The sequence below is a fragment of the Dryobates pubescens genome, chromosome 9, assembly GCF_014839835.1.
Source record: "Dryobates pubescens isolate bDryPub1 chromosome 9, bDryPub1.pri, whole genome shotgun sequence".
NCBI classification, from domain to species: Eukaryota; Metazoa; Chordata; class Aves; order Piciformes; family Picidae; genus Dryobates; species Dryobates pubescens.
In genome coordinates this window covers 43,733,413-43,755,751 of record NC_071620.1, presented here as the reverse complement: position 1 = coordinate 43,755,751, position 22,339 = coordinate 43,733,413, and the positions used below count along the sequence as shown (strand labels likewise).

Here is a 22,339-nt window from a genome sequence, read left to right as displayed (position 1 = left end):
GGAGGTGGTGGAGTCACCATCCCTGAAGGTGTTCAAAAAAAGCCTGGATGAGGCCCTTGATGCCATGGTTTAGTTGATTAGATGGTGCTGGGTGATAGGTTGGACTCAATGATCTCAAAGGTTTTTTCCAACCTGCTTAACTCTGTATTCTCTATGGCTGTCTCCACAGGACAAAATCAGTGGGAGTGTGAGCAGCCAGTCCTGGTGCTGCCAGGTCACCCAGTCTTCCTGCACCATGCCTGGCCCCAAGGCCTTCAAGCCCTCTGTCTCATTTGCTGGGCAGGAGGTACTGCCCAGTTACTACCCTGCCAGCAGCAATTCATAATCAGCTTCGAGCCCAGGGATGTCTGGGCAGGGATGTGCACAGAAGTCCTCTACGTACCCAAGCAACCTCTCCCTCTGCAGAGCAGTTCTGCTGTTGGACGAAGAGCCACCCCAGTGCTGCTGCCCAAGTTTGAGCAGCAGGAGTCTGAGCACAGCAGGCTTCACCACCACCGAGAGCAGCAAAGCCTTCAGCTCAGCAAGCTGCAGTCTGGCTGCCACAGCGACTCCCAGACCCTTCAGCACAACACAGGAGCCCTCGCTGCCCCCCATGGCAGTGCTGGGCAGGCAGCACAAGGCACCAGGCTTAGCGGGCACAGGAGTTCCCCCTGAGAGTTAGGGGAAAAAGTTTTCAGTGTAACATTGCTGCCAGTGCTGCGGGAAGGTGAGAGGGCAGTGGCTGGAAAGGGAAGAATCCCTGCAGCAGGTAAGACCAAAATGGGCTTAGAAAACCCATAAGGAGGCCCTCACCCCACAGACAGAGCTCCCCCCTGGCTCCCCTCAGCATTTTAACCAACAATAGACATTTTATTTTTCAGAAAAAGGTGATGACATTGCAGAAAAATAAAATAAAGTTTGATTTTACCAGGACAAATGTTTCAGGTGGTGGTATAAAAAGTGTCAGGGGAGCCTGGAGCGGGAGGGCAATGGAACATAAAAAACAACAGCAAAAAAACAAACCACCAAAAAATCCCTACTCCAGAAGGGAACAGCTAAGGAGCTACAGCAAGTCCCAGGTGTGCAAGCCCCAAGGGCTGGGCCTGCCCAGAGCCATCCAGGCCTGGCTTCCGCAGAACAGCCGCAGCTGAACAGGACTTCTGCCACCACGCCCCGTGGCGTCCGGTCCCAGTGGAACCAAACCGCACAGGGACTGCCAGACGGAGCGGGAGCAGCCGTGGGGTGCCTGGCACCACACTGGGGGACTCAGTCAGACCTCCACAGGGTCATCTCTGATGCTCAGCCTGTGCTTGATGTTCTTCAGCTCAGACATGCTGAAGCCCAGCAGCACGGACGGCCTCTGCCTGTTGATGGCCTTCAGGCAGACATTCCTCTTCCTGCCAAAGAAGGAGGCCACGTCGATCTTCCAGGCGCACAGCAGCAAGGAGAGCAGCTCCATCTCCTTCTTGGAAGGGTATGGCCTCTTGTGGAAGTAGTCTATCAAGAACTGTTTCTGAGCCTCATAGGAGTTGTGGTCGTACTCCTTAGGGTCCACAGCCAGGAAGCGAAGGTCGTCGCCAGGCAGCTTCTTCACCTCTGCCCTGCCGCCAACCTTCTGGCGTTTGAAAGGCACAATCCCCGCGGTCACCTCCCCTGCAGCACTGCCGAGGCTCAGCTGCTCCTTGCTCCTTTGGTCTTCCGCAGCCAAGCAGGAGTCCAACTGCTTCCTCTTCAGCACCGCAGCGTCCTGCTTCTCGCCGTTGATGAGCAGCAGCTCCTTCCTCTCCATCCTGAGGCTGCTCTTGGGGGCGCTGCGGCAGCGCAGCAGGTGCACAGCGATGGCCGTCAGGGTCATGTTTCCAGTGTAGACACCACAGCAGTGGATGCACTTGAAGGCAGGGGTCTTGAGGATGGTGTGCACCGTGGGCATGATGTGGTGCCGCTCCTTCAGGTGCCGCTGGTAGTTCTCTTCTTTGACGAAGGTGCTGAAGCAAAAGGGACAGGTGGACACCTTGCCATACCTGGTCCTCGCCTCCTCCGCCTGGGGCTTCACCTTGATGTAGAGAGGGATGAGCGTCCTGGACGTGAGTCCAGCGAGCACGGCCAGGTGCACCTCCCTATCGATGTCCTCCTGGGGCAGCAGGGTGCTGAAATCAAAGTGTGGGAACACGAGGTCCCCCTGAGCATCCTTCCCCAGCTGGAAGCCTCTGTTGCTGTAGTCTGCGTGGAGCTGCTTCTTCCCGTTATGGGTGGCTTTGTTGTGCTCCACAAAGCTCTTCAAGTCGTGGAAAGTGACTGTGCAAAACAAGCAGGCCAGGCCATGCATCAGGAGGTGCCTGATCAGCTCCTCCTCGCAGAGGAAGCACTGGCAGGAGAAGCACCTCACCGTCTTCTCTGTCATCCAGCGCAGGAAGGGCGCGCAGGCCGCCAGCTTCTCGGGCTCCAGAGCCCCCTCTGCCTTCACCTCACCCTGCCTGTGGGCCACCTCCATGTGCACCTGGTAGACGTTGGATGGGAACAGCTCGTTGCACACCGGGCAGGTCTTCCACTGCTTGGCCTGCCTGACAGCCTGGCTGCTCTCGGGGCCGGGGGGAGAGCCCTGCAGGGAGATGTTCTGGGGAGCCAGCACCACGGGAGGGGAGGGGGCGCCGGCCGGGGACTGGGACAGCTGAGCCACAGGCCCGGGCTGCATCAGCTGGATGGGCACCTGCGGGGGTGCCACCGTCGCCAGTCCACCCCCCGTGGGTACAGGCAGGGTGACCGAGAGCGGGGCCAGGGTGTAGGTGGGGATCCCATTGACCTGCTTGCCAGTGGGGATCAGCTGCCGGAGGATGGAGCCAGTGGTCAGGAAGGCTGTGCCCTGTGAGGCTGCAGGTGGCACCGGTTGGGGCACCGGGATGACCGCCGGCGCCACCGGCTGGTTGAGCTGCAGGAACCCTGGCCTGACAGGCTGCCTGACCGGCACCACCCCCGGGCCCACCGCCTGCCCCAGCTGCACCACCCCCGGCCCCACAGGCTGTGCCGCAGGCACCACCCTGGGGCCCAGGGGTCTGTTCACGGCACCCAGAGACTGGTTCACAGACAGCACCCCTGGAGCCCCCGGGGGGTTCACAGACAGCACCCCTGGAGCCCCCGGGGGGTTCACAGACAGCACCCCTGGAGCCCCCGGGGGGGTTACAGACAGCACCCCTGGAGCCCCCGGGGGGGTTACAGACAGCACCCCTGGAGCCCCCGGGGGGGTTACAGACAGCACCCCTGGAGCCCCCGGGGGGTTCACAGGGCTGACTGGCTGAGTCATGGGCAGCGTCCCGGCCGTGACAGGACCACTGATGGGGCCAAGGGGCTGACTGACAGGGAAGAGCCCAGGCCTGACAGGCTGGCTGAGAGGCAGCACTGCAGGGGCCACAGTTCTGCTGACAGCCCCAACAGAGGGGTTGAGAGGAAGAGCTCCAGCCCCCAGGGGCTGGCTGAGGGGCAGGCTATGGGAGACAAGGATGGGCTGGGGAGGTGAGGGCTGGATGCCGATGCTGGTCTGGCCTGCGGGAAGGTTGCTGGAGACAAGAGCGACGTGCGAGGGGGTGACAGCCGGGGCGGAGGTGGTGTGTGGAAGGCTACCAGAGGCACTTGGGACAGGCAGTGGCCTGACTGAATTTGGCTGCACCACGTTCTGGCTGGGGTTGCTCTGTGGGAAGCTGAGCTGGATGCAAGCAGGCGGTGGGACGGAGCCTGCTGGGGCTGCGGGGGGCCCCGTGGCTGCTGGAGGAGCTGCCACGGCCTGCAGAGGCTTTGGGGCGATGTGCATCTGCTTCACCAGCCCTGGCTTCTTGATGTGCTCCGAGATGACAGACCTGAGCTTGTTCTCCAGGTCTCGGTGCGTCTCAGCAGTCAGGACGTGGTACATGAGGGAGTCCTGGCTGCTGGCACAGGCGTTGCACTTCTTGCAGTAGTGCTCGGCAGCATCCTCGCCGCCCTCCTCGGCCTTCTGGCCAAAGTAGGAACTGATCAGGCTCTGGAAGTGGCTCATCAGCACATGCTTCTTCATGTTGTAGTACAGGGTGTCTGTGAAGTGGCATTTCAGGCAGGTGAAGTTTATGGTGTCGCTGCGCACCTGTTTCATGCCATCCAGGATGCTGACTGTGTAGCTCTGGATCCTCTTGCTGGAGTGGAACATCCGGATGTGCTTCCCCACTACTTTGGGGTCAGAAGCAAATGCACACTTTGGGCAAGGAACCACCAGCTCTTGGTCCATTTCATCCTCATGGTAACGGTGCAAGTGGTTCCTGAAGGAGGTGAGCAGTTTGGAGGAGAACTTGCACAAGCTGCAGCAGTAGGGCTTTGTTCTGTACCTCTGCAAGTGGAACACAAAGATCCCTCAGAAGCTGCCTGCGGCTGCAGCCCTCTCCTCTGCCACGAGTGCCCTCACTGCATGCACAGCACCTGCTCAGCTTCTCCTGGCTTTGCCAAGCACACTTACAGAAGGCAGACTTGAAGGGAGAACCATTTCTGCCCTTTCAGCCTCAATAAGGAGCTTCAGGTAGGTTCATTCATACCCCACTGTGGTGGGTTGAAAGTTCCCCCCCCCCAGTAGAAATTTTGCCAGACCACAGCTCAGGTGGGAGCAGAGGGAAGCTGTGTTTGCAGGCAGAACTGCACCCTGCAATGGGATGCAGTGAGTGTGTACAAATACACAGGACTGACAATATTTACAGGGATTTACAGTTAACAAACAGCACAAGGACCCCCCTGGCCAGAGACCAAGGGAAGCTAACAGCTTCTCTTTCCCTGCCTCCCCCTTACCCCCTTGGACAAAAAGGAGAAGAGAAAGGAGAAGAGAAGTTAGACTTAGCCAAAACAATGCAGCCAAGGTGAAGCAGAAGCCAGTTAGTACCTCCCAGAGCGAAGAAGCCAGAAGAGGAGAGATTGTTCTGGTACAACTACTTTGAGTCCCTTCCAATGGGATGGGTTTGAACTATCAGTATTTTCCTTTTCACATCCAATAGTGATTTATTTACATTTTCCTACTTTTCTGTTCAAGATCTGTGGAAAGTGTTAAAGGCATAGCCTAAACCCACCACACCCACACAGGTAATGCTGCAGCCCACCTGTGAAGACAGGAGTCACAGACCAGCTCAGAACTTGTGTCCCACCACACCTTGCCTGTGTTCCACTGACCCTGCCAAGGGAGGACCCCTGCAGCACTGCAGCTCCAGCAGGCACTGTTGCAGCAGTGGATGGCAGCCTGCTGCTGGTACCTTTTCTGTCCCGAGCAGAGCTCTGCCACAAACGCAGCCCAGAAAAGCACTCTGCAGCATCTCCTCCTTGCACACGCAGCTAAGCTGCTTCTCATGCTCCCAAGTGCTGCTGCAGCCTGCTGAGGGCACCTCAGGTTTACAGAGGTTGTTGCAAAATAGTGAAAACACTGTGAAAAAGGAAGAGTCCTTGAGATTGGCCACTGCAGCCCTGAGCTGTACAGATGGACTCCCAAAAGGCTCCTCAGAGGCACTCAGAACTCAGTGCCACTCCAAAGAAGGTGCCCCAGAACACAGTGACACTTTGCTGGGTAGCTTCCCAGTCAGTCCCCACGAGCCAGAGACAGGCAGAAAGACACCACAGCCTTCAGGCCCCAGGGTTCTGCCAGAACTGGGTATCCCTAAAACAGGACTCCTGGTAGAAGCCACCAACAGACATCTTCTGAGTTTCCAGGGCAGCTCAAACACCTCAGTGTCTCCTATGGCAGCAGCTTGCAACAGAACCTATGAAAGGCCAGCTTCCTTTCTGCCAAATGCAGGCAGCATGATGCCAAGATACCCACCCAGGAGCTATGGCTCCTTAAAGCAATGGGCAAGGACAAGCTCAGCATCCAAGAGCCACAGCTTGTCAGATCTGTTCCATACCCACACACAAGGTCACCACCTCTGCCTCAGTCTTTGGACAGGTCCAGGCACTACTGGTGGTGCTGCCCAGCTGAGCCAGGAGCTGTGTGAAGGCTCTGACCTCCCTCCAGACAGTAAGAGAAGGTCCCCCCTCTAGAGCCAGGGTGGCTGTGCTTGTCCAGCCTCCATGTGAAGGCATTGTTAAAGCAGCCCCACAGCAGACAGCGTCTGCACTGGGCAGTCTCTGCTTCCAGGGTGGTGAAGGCAGACTGGAGCAGCCCTGGCAAGCCACTGCCACCACCACATGCCATGGTCCCACCCCATGCCATGGTCCCTTGGACACCTGCTGCACCATGAAGGCATACAAATCCTGTGGGCTGCTTCTCTCAGCCCTGCCTCGTCAGTTCTGGCTGCACACAAGAGTCCGGCTGCAGAGCAGCAGAAGCTGTTCCACAGACAACTCCACTGTGACCCTGGCCCAAACTCTAATGACAATTCCAGTTGCACCCACTGGCATCTAACCACTGCCTCTTCACTCTGCCAGGGACACAGGAGGCAGCTGCAGGGAGGAGCACACCAAGGCTGCAGAGAGACAGAGAGAGGCCTCAGAGCCAGCTGCATCACAGGAAGAGCACAGAAGAGACTAAAGATTCCCTGACTGACAGCACTTAGAAAAGCTATTTTTCCCCCCCACAAAAAAAATTGTATTTTAGCCTCTCCAGGACTTGTGTGAGTGGCAAACCCCAGCCCCAGAACACCTGCCCAGCAGCAGCACACTAGCATCATACCTTCCTCTTGCCCACCGACTCCCAAGGAGAGACATCACGCCATGAAGTGTTGCAGAAGTGTTCTTCCCCTGGGTCAAAGCTTCTCAGACTCTAAAAGAACAAATAAAAGGAGGAATAAGCTGCTTCTGCAGTCTGCTCTGGAGAAGGGAAGGAAACAAGGGAGAGCCACAGCCAAAGGGGAGGGCTGGGAAGTGCACACAGCATCTGGACACGACTCCAAATCTCTGCTCACAGAAGCTGCTGCTTTGAGTCTTTGGTTTGTTTCACCTCAGAGACTTGCTCATGGCAAGAGAGCCACACTGGGCACCAATCAATTTTGTAATGTGGTGGGCTGAAATCCCCCCCCTACATTAACTTGGCAGAGCAGCTCAGGTGGAAGCAGATGCAAGCTGTGTTCACAATCAGAACTGCACTCTGCAGTGGGATGCAGTGAGCGTGTACAGATACACAGGATTTACAACTTTTACAGGGATTTACTATTAACAAACAGCACCAGGAGCCCCTGGTCAGAGACCAGGGGAAGCTACTGGCTTCTCCTTTTCTGGCCCCCCACCCCCTGTCCAAAAGGGAGAAAGGAGCAGAGAAAGTCGCTGTTGGACTTAGCCAAACCAATGCAGCCAAGGTCGAGCAGAAGCAGGTCAGTGTCTGTCCAGAGCAGCCGAGCAAAGCAGAGCTGAGAAGCAGGAATTGTCTTGGCACAAGCAGCCCTGTGGGAGAGCTCTCTCCAATGGGATTGCTGGGAACTGCCTCTCTCTTGTTTTTCACACCCAATAGTGATTTATTTACATTTTGCTACTTTTCTGCTCAAGATCTGTGAAAAAATGTTAAAGGCATAGCCTGAAACGACCACAAACTGCGAGCAGAGGGCAAGTATTGACCCTTTGCCTGCACTGCTTCTAGCCCAGCTCACAGGGAGCACCCAGAGGGATCTCCTCCCACACTGCTGACTTCCATGCAGCCTCTCACCACTGTGGGCTGCTTGGCAGCAGGTTCTGAATTAACCCCACAGCACTGCTATGCTTTCAGCCTGAGCACATCCTCTGAGCAGCAATGCTGCTGCTCAAGCTGCATGAGCAGGGTGAACACCTCCCTGAGGAGCCTTCCTCTGACCAACCCCATGGGAGCAGCTGATGTTCCCCCAGCCAGAGCCATCCACTGCTCTCAAAAATCTTCAGCTCTTCTCCAGTTTTCTGAGGCCCACACACGACCAAGCACAAACTCGATGAAGGTTCCTGTTTGCTAGGCACTCCTGAGGACCCCAGGCCAGCTCCAAAGCACCCTGGGCTGCTTCAGGGGAAGCACAGGCAAAAAGCCAGCAGCAGCCAGCACTTCTTCCTCTGCACAAGCTCCTCCCCACTGTCTGCCAGGTGTGACCCCTCTGCACCAAACCCAACCTAATGCACATCCCCCCAACGATGAACTCAGCTTCAGAACCTCTGGATGCACAACCATCACCTGCAGAGCATGGCCAGTGCCCAGCCCTGGGCACAGTGCCCAGCCAGCAGACCTTCCCTCACTGCTCAGCCATGGGCACAGTGCCCAGCCAGCAGACCCTCTCTCACTGCCCAGCCCTGGGCACAGTGCCCAGCCAGCAGACCTTCCCTCACTGCTCAGCCCTGGGCACAGTGCCCAGCCAGCAGACCCTCGCTCACTGCTCAGCCATGGGCACAGTGCCCAGCCAGCAGACCCTCTCTCACTGCTCAGCCCTGGGCACAGTGCCCAGCCAGCAGACCCTCTCTCACTGCCCAGCCCTGGGCACAGTGCCCAGCCAGCAGACCCTCTCTCACTGCTCAGCCAGGGGCACAGTGCCCAGCCAGCAGACCCTCTCTCACTGCTCAGCCAGGGGCACAGTGCCCAGCCAGCAGACCCTCTCTCACTGCTCAGCCCTGGGCACAGTGCCCAGCCAGCAGACCCTCTCTCACTGCTCAGCCCTGGGCACAGTGCCCAGCCAGCAGACCCTCTCTCACTGCTCAGCCAGGAGCAGTGCCCAGCCAGCAGACCCTCTCTCACTGCTCAGCCCTGGGCACAGTGCCCAGCCAGCAGACCCTCTCTCACTGCTCAGCCAGGGGCACAGTGCCCAGCCAGCAGACCCTCTCTCACTGCTCAGCCATGGGCACAGTGCCCAGCCAGCAGACCCTCTCTCACTGCTCAGCCCTGGGCACAGTGCCCAGCCAGCAGACCCTCTCTCACTGCTCAGCCAGGGGCACAGTGCCCAGCCAGCAGACCCTCCCTCACTGCTCAGCCAGGGGCAGTGCCCAGCCAGCAGACCCTCTCTCACTGCTCAGCCAGGGGCACAGTGCCCAGCCAGCAGACCCTCTCTCACTGCTCAGCCCTGGGCACAGTGCCCAGCCAGCAGACCCTCTCTCACTGCTCAGCCAGGGGCAGTGCCCAGCCAGCAGACCCTCTCTCACTGCTCAGCCAGGGGCAGTGCCCAGCCAGCAGAGCCTCTCTCACTGCTCAGCCATGGGCACAGTGCCCAGCCAGCAGACCCTCTCTCACTGCTCAGCCAGGGGCAGTGCCCAGCCAGCAGACCCTCTCTCACTGCTCAGCCAGGGGCAGTGCCCAGCCAGCAGACCCTCTCTCACTGCTCAGCCCTGGGCACAGTGCCCAGCCAGCAGACCCTCTCTCACTGCTCAGCCAGGGGCAGTGCCCAGCCAGCAGACCCTCTCTCACTGCTCAGCCAGGGGCAGTGCCCAGCCAGCAGACCCTCTCTCACTGCTCAGCCAGGGGCACAGTGCCCAGCCAGCAGACCCTCTCTCACTGCTCAGCCAGGAGCAGTGCCCAGCCAGCAGACCCTCTCTCACTGCTCAGCCCTGGGCACAGTGCCCAGCCAGCAGACCCTCTCTCACTGCTCAGCCAGGGGCAGTGCCCAGCCAGCAGACCCTCTCTCACTGCTCAGCCAGGGGCAGTGCCCAGCCAGCAGACCCTCTCTCACTGCTCAGCCAGGGGCACAGTGCCCAGCCAGCAGACCCTCTCTCACTGCTCAGCCAGGAGCAGTGCCCAGCCAGCAGACCCTCTCTCACTGCTCAGCCATGGGCACAGTGCCCAGCCAGCAGACCCTCTCTCACTGCTCAGCCAGGGGCACAGTGCCCAGCCAGCAGACCCTCTCTCACTGCTCAGCCCTGGGCACAGTGCCCAGCCAGCAGACCCTCTCTCACTGCTCAGCCAGGGGCACAGTGCCCAGCCAGCAGACCCTCTCTCACTGCTCAGCCAGGGGCACAGTGCCCAGCCAGCAGACCCTCTCTCACTGCTCAGCCAGAGGCAGTGCCCAGCCAGCAGACCCTCTCTCACTGCTCAGCCAGGGGCAGTGCCCAGCCAGCAGACCCTCTCTCACTGCTCAGCCAGGGGCACAGTGCCCAGACAGCAGACTCTCTCTCACTGCTCAGCCAGAGGCAGTGCCCAGCCAGCAGACCCTCCCTCACTGCTCAGCCAGGGGCAGTGCCCAGCCAGCAGACCCTCTCTCACTGCTCAGCCAGGGGCACAGTGCCCAGCCAGCAGACCCTCCCTCACTGCTCAGCCAGGGGCACAGTGCCCAGCCAGCAGACCCTCTCTCACTGCTCAGCCAGGAGCAGTGCCCAGCCAGCAGACCCTCTCTCACTGCTCAGCCATGGGCACAGTGCCCAGCCAGCAGACCCTCTCTCACTGCTCAGCCAGGGGCACAGTGCCCAGCCAGCAGACCCTCTCTCACTGCTCAGCCAGGAGCAGTGCCCAGCCAGCAGACCCTCTCTCACTGCTCAGCCATGGGCACAGTGCCCAGCCAGCAGACCCTCTCTCACTGCTCAGCCCTGGGCACAGTGCCCAGCCAGCAGACCCTCCCTCACTGCTCAGCCCTGGGCACAGTCCCCAGCCAGCAGACCCTCTCTCACTGCTCAGCCAGAGGCAGTGCCCAGCCAGCAGACCCTCTCTCACTGCTCAGCCCTGGGCACAGTGCCCAGCCAGCAGAGCCTCTCTCACTGCTCAGCCAGGGGCACAGTGCCCAGCCAGCAGACCCTCTCTCACTGCTCAGCCAGGGGCACAGTGCCCAGCCAGCAGACCCTCTCTCACTGCTCAGCCAGAGGCAGTGCCCAGCCAGCAGAGCCTCTCTCACTGCTCAGCCAGGGGCACAGTGCCCAGCCAGCAGACCCTCTCTCACTGCTCAGCCCTGGGCACAGTGCCCAGCCAGCAGACCCTCTCTCACTGCTCAGCCAGGGGCACAGTGCCCAGCCAGCAGACCCTCTCTCACTGCTCAGCCAGGGGCACAGTGCCCAGCCAGCAGACCCTCTCTCACTGCACAGCCAGGGGCACAGTGCCCAGCCAGCAGACCCTCTCTCACTGCTCAGCCAGGGGCACAGTGCCCAGCCAGCAGACCCTCTCTCACTGCTCAGCCAGGGGCACAGTGCCCAGCCAGCAGACCCTCTCTCACTGCTCAGCCAGAGGCAGTGCCCAGCCAGCAGAGCCTCTCTCACTGCTCAGCCAGGGGCACAGTGCCCAGCCAGCAGACCCTCTCTCACTGCTCAGCCAGGGGCACAGTGCCCAGCCAGCAGACCCTCTCTCACTGCTCAGCCAGGGGCACAGTGCCCAGCCAGCAGACCCCCTCTCAGACAAGCTCTTGGCCACTCAGCAGCTCTGTCTCCCTGCAGACCAACTGACTACCTGTGTGTCCTTCAGGGGCTTGCCCTAGGTGCCTGTTGGGATGCCCCTGAGTGGACTCAAGCCTTCTTCTCCTGTGAGCCACAATAGAGCTGCTGTGTGGAACACAACACAGCATTTCACTGCCTGTGGTGTTCCTCCTCAAGCTGTTTCCTTTTGCAGCACCACCCCTGCCACATCTTCTTGACAAACAGAGCTTCCTGCAGTGCTCGACTCCTGAACACCACCTCCCACCTCAGTCCCGAGCTACCCCTCCAGGGGAGGCCCCAGAGGGAGCTGTGAGCAGAGGAGCACCAAAGCAGAGTGGGAAGTGCCATGCTGGCCAAGAGCTCACAGTGCAGGCCGGTGTCCAGCGAGCTCTCCGTTGCCCTACCTGCAGCAGCTCCCTGCAGCTGTCAAGCCCAAGCTCCACCAGGATGCCCTTCACCTTTTTTCGAGCCTTCCTGATATTGTCAAGGTTCTGAACAGGGATTTGAAACATTTTGCACTTCTCCTGCAAAAGAAACAAAGCAAATGTGGCAAACCTGAACCCCAGGCACTGCCCTAGGCAGCAGGAAAACAAAGCCTCAGCCTGACAAATGTGTTCCCAAGCAGGGAATCCCAGAAGCCCCAAGCCAAGGAGTTCCTGGTGCCATCCACACCTCCCCTGGCTCCTGCTTCGAGGGAACCGATCCTGGGGAGGGGAAGAAGTCTTCACCATTTCTTCTACCCCAGCAAAACAGATCCAAGCTTTTTGTTCAAGCTCTCCTTATGCCTAGGTGGCAGCCATGCTGTGTTTGGTAGCACAGCAGCACTGCACTAACTCCTGCTCAGGAACCCAGCGCCTCAGCCAGCCAGCAGGAGTTCAGCCCCTTCCACAGCAGCTGCTGGCACCAAGGTGAGCAGCCTCTGATCCTCTGTCTTTGGCCTGGAACAGGATTGCTGCTAACAGCCGAGCCTCCTGCAGCAGCTGCTGCTGCAAGCCACCACCACACTAGCGCAGTAGCTAATGTGTGAGACAGAGCTGAGGATGCTGAAGGGGGACAAATCACCACCCCAAACCCAGCCACTCATCCCCAGCCCCACATCATGAGCTGTCATCAGAACTTCAGAAGGCCTTCAGCATCACCTCCCTGCAGCACTGCCAAGTGCAATCTAGACTAAGCTGGACACAGAATGCAAAGGAAGGGGCCTGCACTGCACAGTGCCACCTGGAGCTTCAGGGCATGTCCCACCCAGCTGGCAGAGCACCCAGAGCTGGAGAGCTCTGTCCTCACTGCTGAAGGATTCACCCACCCAGGGCAAGTTAAAAACCAAGAACTAAAGGAAATCTGCAAGCAGTTCTTCAGCCCTGCTGGTCCTGAATGACTCCAAGAGTCTGCAGTGCCCAGGAGAAGCAAGGTCCCTCCCAGCACGGCATCTCTGCCCCCAAAGCCAGGCTCTGCCCCCAAAGCCAGGGCGTCCCTGTGTGCAGCTGCACAAACCCCTCCAGCAGGACACCAGAGCAGCCACCCCCCCAGCCCTGCTGCACGCTGCCAGCACGCAGGACAGGACGAACCTCCAGCTCTGCACAAAGGACACAGCTGGGGGGCTCAGCTGGAACCCAAACTACTCACATGCTACTCTGCTCCCCTTCTCCCCCCACAGCAAAGGTGTGCAGAGAGGGGTGGAGAGGCAGCCCCATCGGACAGACGCTGCTCTGGGTTTCTAATGGTCCTTGTCAGCCACCAGTCTGGAGGACATCCTGAGACCAGCAGGGTGGGGATGGCAGAGGAACCTGCAGGGGATGAAGAGAGCAGAGTGACTGGGGGCATTCCAAACCAAGGCAGGAAATCCTCTGGAGGACAGGCAGCCAGGGGTGCAGGTCTCTGCTGCGAGCTCTGCGCTCAGCCCCTCAGACAGCAAGGGAGGTGCACTGCAGGGGGCCTGGGCTGGCAGGATGCCACCAGCAGAGGTGGCTCAGGCTGGGAGGCTGCTGGGAGCAGCTCCTCCTGCCCAGCCCCTGAGCTGCTGCAGAAGGTGAAGCAGACACTGCTTGAGGCAGGCTGAGCTCACAGGGCAGAGGCCTCAGCCTGCTGAAGCGGTTCAGGGTGTGACACCCACAGATCCCAGGAGCTCCTCAGATCCCAGGAGCTCCTCAGCCAGCAGTCCCTCTGGAATGGGAGTCACTAACCCAAGAGAGGGGAGAAAGATACTTGGATGCCATTACTATCCCCCTCCAGCTTCCAAGTCTGCAGCCCCAAAGCCTGTCTGATGTGCAGGGTCCCTCAGCTGGCCTCCAGGCAAGCTGCTGGGAGCAAGACCCCAGGTTAGCCCTGGCACATCCTCTGCACCAGCAGCCAGCAAGCTCCCAGCAGCAGCAGCACAACACTGCAACCTTCTACGCTGACTCCCTCAGGCTTCCAGCTGAATTCCCTGGTTACAGTTTGTTATCCATGCTACTTTTTTTTTTTTTTCCACCTACTTTACTGCCCTCCTGCTGCAGACACCCTTCAGGCCTTAGCTCACTCCTTGCTCCATGCACAACCACAAGCCACTCTCACTGAGTGCCTTCACCACCACTCTTAACCACCACAGCCAACATGAAAGCACCTCAGGAAAACCAGCCCTGACTGACTCCAGCCCAAGAGCCTTCATCTTCTCACCACAACACCTGAAAGACAAATGCAGCTCTCGCCCCTCAGAAGAGCAGCTTCCAGAAACTGCTAACCCACCAAGCTCATCTCACATTTCCCTTCACAAGCAGAACTAAGGCAGCAAAACCACAGAACCCCTGCAGCAGCTGATGGCCCAAACTCAGCCCCAAAGGGGCCCTTCAGCTTCGCTCCTGCCCAGCCTCCCAGATCCCTGCAGCCACAGCACCTCTGTCCTGGGCCATCAGGCACCCCCAGGGAGCCATCCAGCCCAGCGGGGGGGCCATGCCCCAGCAGCAGCACCACAGCCTGCAGCACCTCGGGGTGCTCACAGGGACAGCACAGCCGGCTGCCCCTCGCCTCACAGCTCGAATACCCAGCCTACAGCACTGCCTCCAGCTGCTGTGGCTTGCACAGCTCCTGTCCTGCTCCAACGCTCAGCCAGGCCTCTGTGCGCACCCAGCAAGACTGAACCCCAACCAAGGGAGACAGACACAGAAGGCAGCAGGAAGCCACATCTGTGTGCTTCTCATTCTCCCTGCACACTTGCTGCCACCTGGGAGGGTGTTTTTGGTGGTGGTTTGGTGTTTTTTCCCAGCAAACTTCCATGAAATGAGCTGCCAGAGGCCCTGGCCTTACTACAGCTTGTAGCACAGCAGGCTTACCACAGCCAGCTTCTCCAAACATGGCTCTGAGAAATCCTTCCCTGCTCCAAAGCTAAACGGGAAGTTCACTTAAAAGAACAGCAACACCTCTAGGGGAGAGCTCAGGCTGGGGATCCCAAGAGTCAGTCTTTGTGAGTACTTAACGCTTCAAATTAGGGCTTGAGATATGCTCGTGGTGCTTGAAAGAAATCCCGTGCGTGGCAGAGAGGCAGTGCTGGAGCTGCCAGGAGCGAGCTGCTGCTCAGCTCTTCCTCGCTGTGCCGGCACAGGCTGCCAGCTGGTGCGGCAGGGGTTAACGAGCTTCTGTGCTACCCCACGGACAACCAGGACACAAAGAGCTCCCTGCTCCTCGCCCTCCAGCAGAGCATCTCCAAAAGGCTCCGAGGGTCTGCAGGGCACGGCTTCTGCCTCCGTTATCCATCACCCTGCTTATCACCCACAGCTTTGTGCTCCTCCTGCACGGCCCCTGCGGGGTCCCACCAGGACTCTTCACCCACGGGCTCCGGGGCCGTCCGCGGAGCCGGCTCCTGGGAGAATCGATCGCTTCGGTATCGATGGAAATCGGCACTGCGGGCCAGCAGCCTGCCTTGCCGAGCGCCTCACTAGGAGCTCTGCTCCCGCCCCGGGCAAGCCCGGAGCCGCTCCTCCGCCCGGCGGCGGCAGAGGCATCGCCCCCGGGCCAGGCCACGGGGCGCCTCCGGGGGCACCGCTCCGGCGAGAGCGCTTCTCCAACACCGGCGGCCACAGCGAGCACCGGCGCGGCCCAGCTAGCCCCGAGGGCAGCGCGGCGAGCGCCCCGAGCAGCCCGGGAGCCGCCGGGCGGGACGGGGCTCCGGCACCGACGCCGCCGCTCCTCGACGGCCGCCGCTTCGCCGCGCCCCGGGCCGCCTGCCGGCGCCGCCGGCTGCACCTACCCGGCCGGGCCGCAGGGGGCGCGCCGCTGCCGCCGCCGCCCGCGCCGCAGCCTCCGCCTCCGCCGGCCGCCGCTCCGGCCCGGCCCAGCCGCCGCCGCCCCTCCGCGCCCGCCCCGCCCCGCCCGCGGCCCCTCCTCCGCCGCCTGCCGCCCGCTCGGGCCGCGCCCCGCGAGGACGCCGCCGGCGGCAGCATCGCCGAGCCCGCGGCCGGCCTGGGCTCACCCCCGCACGCCGGCCCCGCAGCCCCGCGGCCGCCCCGCGGCCTCCGCTTACTCCTCGTCCAGGGCTAGAAAGAGAAAATGGCGCTCGATTTATCCCCGGAAGTGACGTTGGCGCTCATTTGCATGCCGAGCAGTCCACCAATGGGAAGAGACTAGGGCCAAGGCTCCCATTGGCTGCCGGCAGGAGCTGGGCGGGCCGGGGGCGGGGCGCGGTAGGAGGGGTCCCTGTGATGCCCACCTGAGCCCTGGCACCTGCCCCTGCCCAGGCCCCTCGGGGACCCCGCAGCAGCTGGGGCCATGACGTCACCTGCAAGGGGAGGAGCTTGTGGTATCACCCATCACGTGAGGCCACCATGTGACCAGCATCAGGGCACTCTGATTGGCAGGATGTTGGGTGGAGGCACCGCCCACTTGCACCAGCTAATAGGAGGAGGCAAGACCTGGCAGCCATGGTGCCCATTGGAGGAGCTCCAGGCGACACCTGGCAGCCATGGTGCCCATTGGAGGAGAGCTCCAGGCAAGACCTGGCAGCCATGGTGCCCATTGGAGGAGACTCCCAGTTGACACCTGGCAGCCATGGTGCCCATTGGAGGAGACCTCAAGGCGACACCTGGCAGCCATGGTGCCTATTGGAGGAGAGCTCCAGCAAGACCTGGCAGCCATGGTGCCCATTGGAGGAGAGCTCCAGGCGACACCTGGCAGCCATGGTGCCCATTGGAGGAGACCTCAGCTGGCACCTCCATGCATGGCTCACCTTGGTGCTGCTGCCAGGCCCAGTGGCCAGCACAGCTCTTACTCCCTCCCCTAGATGCCTACATGCGGAGTACTCAGCACAGCTGTTGCAGACGGGGCAGGAGGGGCGCTGCAGTCAGGCTGCCAGGGGCCATGCCACTATCCTTGGCACACTGAGGCCTGCTCCTGGCATCCCCTGCCTGCTCCCTCGGACAACTTTTAGTCTTCTCCTGGCTCCAAGGCCAGGCTGGGTGAGGCCTGTGCTGGAGAGAAGTCCCTGCAGGGAGGTTGGAGTAGGTGATCCCTACGATCCCGTCCCCACTGGGCCCTCCGGTGGCTCCCCAGCAGCCCAGGGAGCCTCCATCCCCCATGCCGGGCAGAAAGCCTTTCCCTGGCCTGGCCTTTGCCTTCCCCTGGAGCTTCAGCCCCTCATGGCCTCACAGCCTCTCATCTTTCCATGCTGGTTTTGCTCACTTGGATCAGGATCGTTCTCACTCCTGAGGCGTTTCCCCTTCCCTCTCCTCATCTCCAGCACCTCCTGGGGTGTTCCTCCCTGCTTTTTTCCCCCACCTTTGAGGTTTTCATGCTTCCCTTCAGCCATGGTCAATGCCTTGCCCACTCCTGCCCAGCAGCTGAGCACTCCTCTGCTCTCAGCTCCCCTCACACAACTGCAACCCAGAATATTAAACCAACTTCACTTCAGTTTTGCCTTTATTGGCCACAATTGCAGGGAGCTGAAACCTGCCTGTGAAAGAGCTGCCCCCACGACCGAGCGGCCACCCTGCACTGCTGGCTGCTCCTGGCACCCCGCTGCCAGTGCTCTGCTTCCCTGTTCCCTCCTGACCTTCCCACGACAGACACCAGCACTTTGGGACTGCTTTTACCCAGACCACTCAAAACAAACCCAACCCCCTAAGCCCACATTTGACCTTGGCACAGGCACAGAACTTCCACTCCCTCACTGGCTGCAGTCCAGTCCCGGTGCTGCACTCTGAGCACTGTGGCATCACATCCTGCTCCGTGGTTCAGAGCCCTGCAGCTGCCCCCAGGATGCCTGCAGCAGCTCTGCTGGGTCCCTGCACACCCTGTGGTCACAGCCCTGCCCACAGGCTGCACAAACAGACCCTTCAGGATCTCGCTGGAGGTTCTGCTCTTGGCAGCCTCCCCTCCACAGCAGGAGTGGCCTCTTCAGGGCAGTTTGTCAGCAGGCTGGCCCAGAGCTTTGCCCAGCTCCTCTGCCTCCTCCTGCAGGTCATCCTCCTGCTCACAGTCCGCAGCCAGTCCGGTGTCGTCGCAGTGCTCAGCCTCCTGCCTGCCCCGCAGGTACTGCTGCGGGGTGAGGTCATCATCAGGAGGCTCCCCTGATGGCTGCTTCTTCCTTTGCTTCTGCACCCTGCTCAGCTGCTGCTTCTGCTCCTCTGTCCAGGCACTGCCCCCCGCCTCTCTGGACACCTTCAGCCTCTTGTAGTCCATGATCTGCTTATGGAGCGCTGCGTGATCAATACCGAAGAGACTGGGGCGCAGGGGAGGCTCTGCAGGCTGAGCTGCTGAGGACAGCAGCTCCCTGGGGGGCAAAGAAAGGCTGTGAGCAAATATTCATAGATTCATAAATGATCTGGGTTGGAAAGGACCTGAGAGATCATCTCCTCCAAGTCCCTGCCATGGGCAGGGACACCTCCCACCAGCCCAGGTTACGCCAGGCCTCATCCAGCCTGGCCTGGAACACATCCAGAGAGGAGGCAGCCACAGCCCCCCTGGGCAGCCTGTGCCAGTCTCCCCAGCCTCATCCTGAAGAACTTCTTCCTTCCATACCCAGTTTAAGATAGCTAACAGAGATGAAAACAGACACTTGTCAGATCCTGATTCAAAAACCCACCTAGACTCATCCTGAGGCAATGTTTCTTCCTGTGGAGGTCCAAAGTCAGCAACTGAGAGTAACTCCTCAACCTGTGGACATGTGAAGACACTGCTCACACTTTGCTCACAAGGAGCAGCAAACTGCTACCCAGCTTGGAGCAGGAGGAGCAGGGGGTGCAGGCAGAGAGCTTTCTGATGCAGATGGGTGGAGCAGCTAAGTCAGTGCTCTCCTGAGCCCTGCAGCATTCCAGGCCACCTTGTCTGCATCTTCTGGGCTCTGCACACCAAATCACAAACTGCAGTTACCTCTCTCACAGCTGCACCTTCCCTGTCCTTCACAAACACCACTGGGGGCATGTTGCCCACGATCTGCCGGCTGGTCAGGAGGTACCTGGCAAGAAAACACAGTGGTCAGCAGGTGGGCAGCGGTGCAGCTCCCCCAGGGCAGCTCCACGCTGGGACACTCACTCCAGCAGCACTGCAGACACCAGGATGTGGTTTGCAGAGCTTCACCCTGGTGGGTCCCCATATGGTCAGCATCAAGCAAGGAACACTGCAGAATCCCTGCTCTGAATGTCCCCCACGATGCTGCTAGCTGCAAACCCCAGAGCACCCACGGTGCCAGCTGGGGCTCCTGCATGTACAGCGCTCTCCCCACGTCCCCTGGCTTCCTCACAACCCCTGCAGGGCTGAGAGCAGTGCGGGACAGAGTTCTCACAGCAGGGCCACACCAGTCCTAGGTGCTAGCTGCAGGAAGGACCAGCAGGGCTCCCCCCATCTCCAGCACTCCTTCTGCAGGTGTGGAAGCTGTGGGGAGCAGAAGGCAGCCCTGGCTGGAGCCTAGGAAAGCAGGGGCACAGGAACTGCTTCCATGCCACCTTCCCCATGAGTGGAGAGCTGCCCTCCAATGGACTGGCTGGAAGCAGAGGCTGTGCCAAAGAAAGAGGGAGAGACAGCAGAGGGTGAGTGGCTGTGTGGAGTGTGCCCCACAGCAGTACCGTATGCGGGGGGCACTCTTCTGCAGGACCCTCTCAACGTAGCTCTCCTCCTGCGTGGTGGCTGCAGGGTTCCAGTAGATGCGGCAGGCTGAGAAGTTGGAGGCCAGGGACACCTGCAGAAGGGAAAATGCTTCCTTAAAACCCCATCCACACACAACACAAAGCCTCCCACTGAGCAACAGGGCACCAAGCTGGAGGTGCAAATGCTTAGGAGGACCTCTCCTGGCACCTCTGCTCCCAGGCACAGCCGCTCCAGGCTGCCTTTGGGCTTCAGAACAAACCAAAGCTGACATTCAGTGCCCGAAAGGACTTTTATCCATTTGTTAGGTCACTGCCTGCTGTCCCCTTCACTGAGATGAAGCAGAGGAGCAGCCTGCCCCCCCTCAGAGCTGCTGCAAGTGCTGCGTTTAGTCAGCACAAAGCTGCTGCAGCCCAGCCCAGCCCCGAGTGACTTCTGGAGCTGGGACCTGTGACACACTGCCTGGCTTGCTGTCAGCCAGCTTTGGTCTGATGGTGACAGAAACACCACTGTGATGCAAGAATGTCTCCAGCCCCAGAGCCTGCTGGGCACCTCCCGTGCCCGCAGCTGCAGCTCAGCAGCAGACCAAAGCCACGGCTGTGCTGCATGCAGCTGAAGGTGTGTGCAGGGGCTGAAGCACGGGAAAGAGACTGGCAGCATCCCTGGGAGATGAAACACAGACTGGATTCTCAGAGACTTCTCCTGCTGCCATCCCTGACATTCAGCAGCACCCTAGAGAGCAGGTTTCACCACGGAGTCCACTCAGCAGGTTTCAAATGCTCTGCTCAGCCAAAGGAGGCAGCAAGAAGAGAGAGGAGAAAGCAAAGTGCTCAGGGGAAGGCACAAACAGAGCCAAGAGGTCCCTCTTGCCCTCACAGTTTTCATCACCAGCCTGCAGGCAGAATGAATTCACTCAGCTGCCAAAAGCATCCACTTCCATCAGATGCCTTGTCATGGAGGCAGCCACCTGCTGCAATTCCTTTCTCACGCTTCTACCCAACAACCAGGCTGAGTCCACCAGGCTTCTGAGCCAGTCACTGCTGTCACTGAATCCCAACAGCAACAACTACAGACCACAAACAAGGCTGTGGAGCCTGTTCCCAGAGCAAAGCTTCACCTTCCCTTCCTAATGCAGGAGCTACCACAACAGCAGCCACAGCTGGGCACAGATTCCAGTCCCTCCTGGACCCCTGTCTGCCAGTGCCATTTCCTTAGGCTTGCCTCTGTTTTGCAGTAAGCTCATGGCCCACTTCTGTCTGCCAGTGTAACAATGCTGGTGAGGGACACAAGGAGCCATCAGCTCTCACAGCTGCAGGAAGAAAAGACCCTTGGAAAGATGCCTTTATGTGAGCAGGAAGAGGCTCCTGCTCTGGGAAGGCAGGGCAGGGAGCAGCAGCAAAACCCAGTCACGCCAGGAGACTCACCAGAGCCAGCCCAGGCTGCGCTGGCAAACCTCTGCTGAGCCAGGCACAGCAGGAGCAAGGTGAAGCCAGAGCCCTGCCACAGCAGGAGCGATGCAGCAAACTCCTGCACACATCCCAGCAGCCAGAGCTGCCCCTTGGCACACCCTGGAGCCGCGGCTCAGCACGCCCTGCAGCCTGGGCACTCACCTTGCAGATGTCCAGCTGGAGGTCATAGAGCTCCTGGCTGATCTCACAGGTGGTCATCATGTCTGTCAGGGCCTTGTGAATCAGGCTGTTCAGGACCCTGCAGCGGATGCTGTCTTCTTTCCTGGCTCTCCTCTGCTCACCCTGCGGCGGGCAGGCCACCTCGGTCGGTTTGAGCATCTTGAACACAAACCAAGAGCCCAAATCACCACACTGCTAGAAAGTGTTCCGTGGAATCCTGTGCCCCCTGCTGAGCCTGCTCCTGCAAAGCCACTTCACCCCCTGACCTCCTGGGTGTTCCCATAGAGAACTTCTCCCCTCATACCCCCCCTGCCCCTCCTGTGTCCCAGCCCAGCTTTCTCATCTCTCCAGCACTCTGTGCAAGCTCTGCAGCTGTTTGCTGCCGTGCAGCAGCAGAGACACGTCACCTTAGACACTGCATACAGATGGAGAGTCACCGCTACAAACCATTAGCTTGACACCTCCACAGACTCCTTAGAGACTTTTAGTCCTTTCCCCTTCTGCTTCCACTGGAGAAATTATTCTGGTGAACACTTTTCTCTTGCCTTGTTAGATTTTCCTTGCCTTGTAAGATAGATTGATTTCTCGACCCAAACATAGACTCTCAGTGCTGCACATCCAAGAACAGACTCCATAATTTACAACGATCCTTCAATCTCTAAATTAATCAGGATAGTAGAGCTGAAGACTGCTCAGGTGCAGCAGCTGTGAGCTGCAGAGCACACACAGAAACTGCTCTCTACAGAGGGTAGCGAGAAGTTTTCCTGGGGACCAGCCCTCTGCTGTGGGCTCAAGAGTGCAGGGGAGCGCTGGCACAGAGGGCAGCCCAGCCTGGAGAGGAGGTGTCCGCGGGGAGCTCCTCCGGGCAGCGTCCCTGGCACGTCCCAGTGGCACCGAGCTCCAGGGCAGGCTCGTCCCTGCCGGCAGAGAAGGCGGCAGCTGGCACTCACCATTCTGGACCCCAGGGTAGGGCTGTCGTACCAGAGCTTCTTCCTTTGGGAGAAAGGGAAGGAAAACAGCTTGACCGCGGCCGCCGAGCGCCTTCCCCGCCCCCGTGCGCGGCCGCCCGGGGCCGGGCGCGGGAAGCACAACCCCGGCGGCCCCGCGGCGATCGGCACAAGGCTGCGGCCCCTGGCCACAGCCCCGCGGGCACCGGGGGTGCCGCTCGCAGGGAGCTCCCGGGGCGGGCACCGCTCCCCCGTGCCCGCGGGACACGGCAGCGCCGACCCTCGGCGCCCCTGACCCTCGGCGCCCCTCTCCCCGCCCGCCCCGCGCCCCCGCACCGGCCCCGCACCCACTTCTTCTTGCGCAGCATTTTCTTCAGCAGGTTCCTGGAGCCGCCCAGAGCGGCGGAGCTGCGCAGCGCCCGGGCCCAGCGCGGCAGCGCGGCCGCCCGCCACCGCCACATGCTGCCGCCGCCGCGG

General features: G+C 60.3%; 2 protein-coding genes across 2 annotated transcripts; both read right to left on the bottom strand.

Moving 5' to 3' along the window:
* Positions 1-1,204: 1,204 nt before the first annotated feature.
* ADNP2 (ADNP homeobox 2) lies at positions 1,205-13,020 on the bottom strand. The gene is made up of 4 exons (XM_009899767.2): positions 12,865-13,020; positions 11,643-11,762; positions 6,641-6,730; positions 1,205-4,327 (listed from the first exon to the last, which is right to left on the bottom strand). The coding sequence occupies exons 2-4, from the start codon at positions 11,748-11,750 to the stop codon at positions 1,250-1,252; spliced, it is 3,276 nt and encodes a 1,091-aa protein (XP_009898069.2). The 5' UTR covers positions 11,751-11,762; positions 12,865-13,020; the 3' UTR covers positions 1,205-1,249.
* A 4,491-nt stretch (positions 13,021-17,511) lies between these two features.
* Positions 17,512-22,323, bottom strand: RBFA (ribosome binding factor A). The gene is made up of 7 exons (XM_054164355.1): positions 22,214-22,323; positions 21,866-21,908; positions 20,898-21,074; positions 19,269-19,381; positions 18,577-18,661; positions 18,290-18,360; positions 17,512-17,977 (listed from the first exon to the last, which is right to left on the bottom strand). The coding sequence occupies exons 1-7, from the start codon at positions 22,321-22,323 to the stop codon at positions 17,602-17,604; spliced, it is 975 nt and encodes a 324-aa protein (XP_054020330.1). The 3' UTR covers positions 17,512-17,601.
* Between the last annotated feature and the right edge of the window lie 16 nt (positions 22,324-22,339).